The 9,046-nt window shown below is 34.5% G+C and overlaps 1 protein-coding gene across 1 annotated transcript; it reads right to left on the reverse strand.

Moving 5' to 3' along the window:
* Positions 1-5,276: 5,276 nt before the first annotated feature.
* Ifne (interferon epsilon) lies at positions 5,277-5,974 on the reverse strand. Its single transcript, XM_046467312.2, has one exon. It carries the CDS (start codon positions 5,957-5,959, stop codon positions 5,405-5,407), a length of 555 nt encoding a protein of 184 aa, XP_046323268.1. The 5' UTR covers positions 5,960-5,974; the 3' UTR covers positions 5,277-5,404.
* Positions 5,975-9,046: the final 3,072 nt, after the last annotated feature.

Here is a 9,046-nt window from a genome sequence, read left to right on the forward strand (position 1 = left end):
CTATGTTCATCAAGGATATTGATCTGTAGTTTTCTTTCCTTAAATGTCCTCATCTGGTTCTCAAAATAGTTCCCAATGATCCTCTGGATTTCAGTGGTGCCTGGTGTAGTATCTCCTTTTTTGTCTCTAATTTTATTGATTTGTGTTTATTTCATTCTTCTTTTCCTTATTTTTGTTAGTTTGGCTAAGGGTTTATCAATCTTGTTTATCTTTTCAGAGAACAAACTCTTTTTCATTGATCCTTTGTGTCATTCTTTTATTCTCTAATTCATTAATTTTAGCTCTGATTTTTATTATTTCTTCTACTGGTTTTGATAATGGTTTGTTCTTTTCTTAGTTTTTTTTCTAGTGGTTTGAGATGTATCATTATGTCGTTTATTTGAGATCTTTTTGATTTTTTTTAATGTAGGCACTCATAGCTATAAACTTTCCTCTTAGAGTCACTTTGGCTATGCCCAGAGATTTTTATGTGTTATGTTTATATCCTTGTTTTATTCTAAGAATTTTTAAAGTCTCCTCTGATTTCTTTAATGATCCAGTCATTATTTGAAAGTATATTGTTAAATTTCCGTGTGTTTGTATAGTTAGTGTGTTTTATTTTGCTGCTGATTTCTAATTTTATTCCATTATTATCTGGTAAAATGCAAGAAACTATTTCACTTTTTTGTATTTTCTAAAGCTTCCTTCATAGCATAAAATATGGCCTATTTTGGAGAAAGTTCTCTGAACAGCTGAAAAAAAGTGGACTTTGCTGTTGTTGGATAAAATATTCTGTAGATGTCTATTTAGTTCATATGAGTTAAAGTGTGTTTTAGCTCTGTAGTTTCTTTGTTGATTTTATGATGGAATGACCTATCAGTGAGACAAGTATATTGAAATCATACAATATTATTTTATGGAGGACTCTCTGAGCCTTTCTGTTGAGTCCAGTTTGGTTTATTTAATTAGTTTTCCTAATATTTTGGACAAAATTATTTTAGAATTAAAAGATATTCTACAATGAAGTCTCTTGAATAAGTGGTAAATTGAAAAATATATCAGAAAAGAACATGCCAAAACATTTACACATGATTATTGACCCAGCAAGTGAAATTTAGAAAATTCTACAACTTAATTTTTAAGCCTAGTATAAAACAGATTTCAGAAATAAAGAAGGTTGAAATAAGATGGAACAAAGCAATGAACACTTCAGATAGAAAACTATGAGTGTATAGCTACCAATAAAATGCCAGAAAAGATTCAGAGGCATATTAATATTAACAAATCTTAAGTATTCTTTTTCCAAGGAATTTCAGAATAGTTCCAAAAAATCTAACATTGTAATTCAATTGATTAACACACTTGTGTTCAAAATAAAGAGTGATATGAAGTTCCTATATAAGAATGCTTAATGAGATAAAAATATTAATTGCACTCAGATCAGATGTAAATCAAAGGTAAAGAATGACTACATGAGAGCCTGCAAACGTAGAACAGCTACTAAAAAACTTGGGAAAGTTTTTTAAAAACAGAAAAAGAAAGGAGATCAGTTTGAACAAACTAACTTTTAGTTGCTGTTTAGATCATCAAGTGGAGGTGTCAAGTAGTCAACTGAGTATATAATTTTTAATTTAAGAAAGAATTTGAGGTTAATAATATGCACTTAGTTGACATCAGCATAGAAGAGACCCAAGCTAGGAGTGGGTATTCTACCTTCTGCTCCACCCAGGGCATAGGTCAGCATCACAGTATCCTCTTGCTTTCCCAGACCCATTCTTCCTCACTACCCAGAATGTTCCCTTCTTTCTAAAGTAAAACCTTCATTTACTTGTTTACATTCTTTCCAGTTCTATTTCCTTTCAATGCACATACATCATCCTCATCTTGGCACGTAAGAAGTGCCTAGAAACAACAACAAAACAAACTTAGTATATTCCTTAGAGAAAATTCCTGTGTTAAGAAAGAAGCCTATGAATACACATGTAATAAGAATTTTGGTTTCTGTTGCCCATCAGTAACTCCTTGTCTCTTTTGTCATATAAGAGTTATATAATGTAATGAATGAAAATAAGAAAGGGTGAATGAATGAATGAAAATTTATAAAAATTTGTGTGTAGTCATGTCTTATTCAATTATGTGCATGTTATACTTTGTAGGTTAATTTTCTTCCAAAGGTCAATGTGTTGAGGGCTTGGTTGCCAAGGTAGTGCTACTGGGAGGTGTGGTACCTTTGAGAGGTAAAGCTTTGTGGGTGATTCTTAGGTCATTGGGAGCCTGCCTATGAAGGAAATTGGGGACAGTGATCTTTTTTCTTCTCATTCTCTCTTTTGCTTCCTGGAGATGAGGAAAGCAATTTTGTTCCTCCACATGTCCCCACATGACATGTTGCCTCACCACAAACCTAAAGCAACAAACCCAATCAATTATAGATTGAAATCTCCAAAACTGTGAGCCAAAATAAACCTTCTCTCTTTATAAATTGATTACTTCAATTATTTGTTATAGTGATAGAGAGCTTACTAACACAGCACATTACATTTTGGGGTGAATAATCTCATCATGATGAATAGTTTCATTTAGGAAAACCATATCCCCATTAAACAATGACAAAGCCTGTACAAAATGATCACTTGCTTTAGAAAGTAGCTTATGTGCCTACTGAGCTTGTAACTAAGAGTAGAGATTGTAAACCAGTATTAGTAGTAGATGTTAAATATAGTTGACTGCATTTGATAAACAATCTAGAAAGAGTTCACTGCTATGTGTTCATCAAATCCATTCATTTTCCTTTGGGATAAAACAGCTAAACTCCACAACCCTTGAAATTAGTTGGGGTCATGTGAATAAACTTATATCAAGATAGTATGGATAGAAGTCAGATGTGTCTTTTTTTTTTTTTGTGTGTGTGTGTGTGTGTGTGGCTTGATGCATATAAATTCCTATGTGTGACCCTCCTTCCTCAATTTTCCATTGGTAGTGTTCTTGAACATTACATGTTAAAGAAAATGGAGATATCCCAGCACTTTGACTTTTTGGTGCCCACCCCTCTCACCCATGGCCCATATGGAATCGGACAAAACAATTGCCTGTGGAAGCTGGCATAATACATGTTGTCTACATGACCTGGTATCTCAGGCAATGCCCTGAATATCCAGGAGCAAGACCCACTTTGGATTCATCTAGGATTTCCATGGCCCTCCTCCAAAATTTCACCAAGAGGAGAGCTATTCTGGGTCTCTTTATCTTTTCTCCTTCTCTCTCCCAGCCACTTTCTCTCTCTGATTCTGAATGATATCCAGAACCAAAAAAGGTTTTATTCCAGAGTCTTTTATGATAGTAACTATACCTATTCCCTCTTGTCCCCTTTCCTATGTGCTTTTAATTTCTCTTCAGTTCTTGAGGAAGAAATGTCTAGAGGAGGGGAAATGTCTTTTATTTAATTCAAGAATGCAGACCTTGTTGTGAACTTCAATAGAAAAAGCCAGGAGAAACTTGTTATCATTAGAGATACAATTGTTTTGCAGCAATATTGCACAATTTTGTTCAGGTTTGTGGTTTCAAGAACATGGTGTAGGCTTTTGCGTCAGGCCAATTTGGGAGTGTAATCTCTGCTCTGGTATTTGCTGGCTCTGGGACTTGCTGTGTTACTTTGAGCATGTTCTATTTTACCTTTAAAATCTTGTTTTCACCTGAAGAAAAAAAAAAGAGAATGACAACAAGAAAGTATTTTGTAAGGTTAATTATAGAATTGAATAATGTGTTAAATATAGGATTTGGTTCTGAAAACTTCCTGGTTTAAAGAAGGAAAACAACAACAAATTCTCCAGCCCATGAGAAACAAAGTGGCTTGTATTTGTGGTCAAGGGTGGTATCTCTCCTCCCTCCACGTCACTCTCTCTGTGTGAACTTGGGAGTAAGCAGGTCCGCTCCTGCTCACCTCTCAGTGAGAAGTCAGCAAGGAACTGTTTCTGACTGTCAGCCTCTGCTTCCTGGCCTCCTTTAACTGCCATAGGTAACTGTCTCATTTCTAGTATCTTAGTCAATTCCTACCCTTCTCTTTCAAACTAAATCTAGAATCATCAGGCAATAGTTAATCTACTTAACTGCACTAATTAAACTGAACTGGATTATGTTTTGTTCCTCAGCAAGTTTTTACTTTCAATAACTACTTTTGTCTTGAATCATGCAACGAATCTGCACAGAACGTTACATAAAGTGGTGAAACTAGTTCTGAAGTTTGGGACTATGGTTATGTTGCCTACATGAGGCCAATGTGGGAAAGTCACCAAGTCTCAAGGAAATTCAGTGATCTGGCCCCACATTTGATCCATGATGATTTCTGAGGGCTCCTATTTAGAAGAGCTATAATCTCTTCATCAGCAGCATCTCGGGAGCTGGAACTCTCTCCCTTGACATGGATCCAGCTCTCCACTTCTCTCCAGCCTTCTGCCTCCCAGCTATCCCAACCAAGGACAGGCTGGCCCATCCTGTTTCTTCTGACCTTTCACCAACAAAACTCCTTCATGCATATTTCCGATAACTGTGACTTGTTAGATACATTCTAAAGTATTATTTTAACTTGTAATAGTCACATAATTCAAAAATAAAATATAAAAATGAAGTGTAAATCTTTCCTTTATTGTTTTCTTCTCTCAGTTTGCCCTCCTTTTTCACAAATACAGGTAATCATTGAAATTTATTTCTTATATATTCTTTATTTTTACACAGTAAATTAAATTTATTTTACATTTTACCCAACATTTTATATGCACTATTCTGTATCTTGCCTTTCTTTTTCTTTTCTTTACTCTTTTTAGACTAGAAAGAGGCTCCTCATTCTTTTCTCTAGCTGAGTGATATTCCTTTATGTGAATACAGCTTAACTATCTCTATTTAGAATAATTCAGGTGGCTTCCTATATTTAGATATTATAAATAATGCTGCAGTGAATATTAAATCTAAGTCATTTTACAAACATGCAAGTTTTAGATATTCATTCTATCTACCCACCAACTTCTATGACAACATATCTATTTGAGGAACCAATTAGAGTTATTAATGAATTTATTGTGACTCACAGTTTAATAAAATAAAGTGGCATGGCAAAATAAAAACAATCACAGTCAATTATACATAAAATTAAAACACAATTTTATATATATATAAATATATATATATATACATTTTATATATATTATATATATAAATATATAATATTTATATATATATATAAAAATATATATTATATATATATAATTTTATATATATATATATATATATACACACACACACACACACACACACACAAAACCAAAACAAGGCTATCATTTTATGGCAAAAGGTAATAATGTTCTACATACGTCCTCTTGCTCTTTCACCAACCTTATCCACTTAAAATCTGTGGTTGGCTCTTGCTCCACACCAGTCAAGGGTCTATTTCTTGTCTGATGAGTCTGAATACAAAGACCAGACACCGATTGATTTCTGCATGAACAATGGTCCAGGCACAACTGCTGTGTCGCTGGCTTTCCAGGTAATTATGGATCCTTCGAAAGTATGCTTTAACCTGCAATCTAAGGTTCTTACTCCCCAGGGCATGGCTTTTATGTTCTGCTTCCAATCCCAAGAGTGTTTCCAAGTATTCTAGCTGTTGGTGAAGGTCAGTGAGGAATATTGGAATGTGGTTTTCCTCCCCACTGCCCAGAGAAATATTTTTCTTGAAGAGGTTGAAGATCTGCTGAAGCATCTCATGGAGAATGGCCAGTACATGCCCTTTTGGGTACTGGTGAAAATTCACAGAATTCTGAGGAAGCCGGAAATTTTTCCTGTATGGCAGACACTGCTGGATTGATGAGGTTTGCAAATTATTCAGTAGTTGTAAACTCTCTTCCTTTATTCTTTGTTGGAGGAGAACTAGTTTCAGTTCTACAAAGAAGACCAGTAGCACCAACACAATGCCAGGGAATTGCTTGTGAATCATGGTGAAGGTCAAATATGCTACTTATCTCTTATGCAGACCTAGTTAAACCCCAGTACTAGGGAATGTTTGTTTTTCATGCTTCTCACCTTATTCTGGAGTGTTTTTTTTTTTTTTTTGTCGTTGTTGTTGTTGGGTTTGATTCTAATTGTTGTCATTTCTCCAAGTTTACACGTCAAGTTTTCTGGTTCCCTTTTTGTGCTGTTCATGGATCATTTCCTCCACTTTCCCCATTGTGTTGGTTGTTTGAGGAAGTAACCAAAAGAACTTATCTCACTGTGTGCTTTTATTGAGACATTTACAAACCTAGTTATCCAAGATGATCTTCTGTTACCCATATTATTTATTACATACAAAGTTTCACTTAACACAATGTGCTTTCTAAATATTTAGTCAATCTTATTAGACTTTTTTTTTTATTGAGAGTAAAACTTTTTTTTTGAAAGCAGTAGTCCTTCATGGGGAAATATTTATCAGAGGCTCAGAAGCACCTACATGGCACTCAAAGGCAAAAATTAAAATCCATACAGATTACTAAATTTAAAGTGTTAAATATAACTGGTTTTGCATAAGTGCTTGAGCAAATAATCTTAAAATATGTATCAGCAATTTTAGATTGCTTTATATCTTGTCCAATCAGTATAATATCTAAAATCTAAGCGTATGGCATATGTGAAAGAGTAAAATATAGTAAAAGAAGGCTGTTAGGATACTACAGTAGTAGCAGAATCGTAGAAACAAACTTCAGGTTCCACAACAGGAGAATGGTTACATATAGTTTGGTTCCCCCATATAATGAAATGTTATGAAACATTCTAAGTGATAAAATATGTTTGCGAAGAAATTTAGTGGTAGTTAGTTCATCTATATTCCCCAGAGTAGCAAAAGGTATGGTAAACTAATGTGAATATGTCTGCCTCAATAATTCCTCTTGCATGACAAACACCAAGTTCCATCTTCTAGGTTCACCTGCATAAGCCCCCAATCTATTTTTCCCATCTTCCCACTATTGCTCTAAATAGAGTGTGAGGAAACCCAAACTTAAGATGGAGAAAAGGACTCACTATTGCCCTAATATTGTATATTGTGCTGTGTGTATGGTATGTTTGTGTTCATTGATTACATTTTCTCTGAAACATCTCCTTGTTTTCTTCCTCCACTGAGGATTTGTCTATGCAAAGACTAAGCACTACTTGCCCTTTGAAGCCTAGATCTCTCCCAGGAGCTATAATTACACTCTTCCCACAACACTTTGTACCTTTTTATTTACAAGCTCCCAAGGTTAAAACCCTCAGAAGAAGATATAATAAACACTCATACTTTTTACTACCCATACAGCAATAGTAGATGTTTCATAAATAAGTGTTGATTTAGAGTGAATTTATATGTTCTGCCATGAAGCAATATAGGATATTAAATCTTATTTTTGATTATTTCTTTTCAGGCATCTGTTGGGTGAATCCCCAAGTGTTGAAAACAAACACATGTGTAATCTCATTTATACTAGCTCAACTCTGTGTTGGTATCACTTAGTCGGGTATCATTAAATAGAATCAACTGTCAGCTTACCCCAGAAAGAGTGAGTGACACACAGATAGACAACCAGAGAGAAGACTTATGGTAAATCTTTTATTTATTTATTTATTTATGTGTGTGTGTGTGTGTGTGTGTGTGTGTGTTACTGTGGATTGAACCCAGGGTGCTCAACTACATCCCCAGACTACTCCCACGCCAACTCCACTCTATTTTTTGTGACAAAGTTTCACTAGTTGCCCAGGCTTGCTTTGAACTTGTGATCTTATCGTTCACACTTTCTATGTCTGTCTTTAAGTTCATTGATATTTTCTTCTGTAATATGTTATCTACTCTTCAGTTGATCAAGTACATTTATCATATAAGATATATTTTTTCTTCTCTAGGTGTTGAATTTGTTTCTTATTTGATATCATTTCTTGCTTTCCTTTACTTCATAGGACAAATAAGGTAATTTATAGTGTGTGTTTTAATTTCCTTGTCTGATAATTCTATCATTTGTGTCATTTCTAGGTCTGGTTCTTTGAATTATATTTTTCTTACTGTTTATGTGTCTTATTTTCCTGTGGGTTTTTTTTTTTTTCATGCCTGGTAACTTTTGACTGGATTCTGAACATTATAAATTTTATTTTACTGGATATTGAACTTGTTAAGATCTTAAAATGTTGTAAGATTTTGTTTTAGGATGTGGTGACTTGAAATCTGTTTGATTCCTTTAAGATTTGCCTTTAAGCTTTCTTTGCATAGGAGAGGCAGATTTAATAGTCCAGGGCAATGTGTCCCACACCAAGGATACATTCTTGTGAGGACTCTATTCAATGTTTCCTGTATCAGGCAGTCTTTACTCTCGGGCAGGGGGAAACATAGACTATTTCCAGCACGTCTCCTTTCTGGGTGTTCTTTCCTCAGTTATGGGTAATTCTTTCGCATGCATGAAGAGATTACCTATCAGCTAAAGACTCCTACAGGCACTTCTAGAGATCATTGTGAATGTCCCTTTATATCCAAGTCTCTCTCTGTAGGACAATAATTTTCTTCAAAATCTTGTCCTTCAAATCTCTATCTGCTTCCTAAACTCAAACCTCTGACTTACCATCTCATGAAATCCTCACCCATTTGGCTTTTCTCTTCCTTGCACTGCAGCCAAGAAACTCTCTTCCCAGAGTAGGCTGAAACAATTATAGGACTCATTGTATTACTTACTTTTCCTCAGGAATCATTATCCTATGCTTCCTGTTGTCTATTGTCTGAAAAAACATTTTCTCTTATATTTTATTCAGTTTTTAGTTGTTTAAAGTGAGAAGATAAATCTGGTCGTTCCTCATGGCTGGAAGTTCTGTCAAAATTAAAGTAGGAGTTGACAACCTAAAATCTATGGGGTAAATCTGGCCCACATCTGATTTTTGTAAATAAGGTTTTATTGGAATATAACCATGCACATTTTAAATATATTGTTTATGACACTTTCAGGCTACAATAGCAGAGCTGACAAAACTAAATAGTCTGCAAAGCCTAAAATAGTTACCATTGGTCTTTTATTAAAAAAAAAGTTTGCTG

This window comes from Marmota monax, unplaced genomic scaffold (genome assembly GCF_021218885.2).
Source record: "Marmota monax isolate L192 unplaced genomic scaffold, Marmota_monax_Labrador192_F-V1.1 WCK01_AAM20220418_F8-fsc00033, whole genome shotgun sequence".
In the NCBI taxonomy this organism is placed as follows: domain Eukaryota; kingdom Metazoa; phylum Chordata; class Mammalia; order Rodentia; family Sciuridae; genus Marmota; species Marmota monax.

Coding starts and splice junctions, on each gene's coding strand:
- Ifne (XM_046467312.2), bottom strand. CDS start 5,959: ATGATTCACAAGCAATTCCCTGGCATTGTGTTGGTGCTACTGGTCTTC.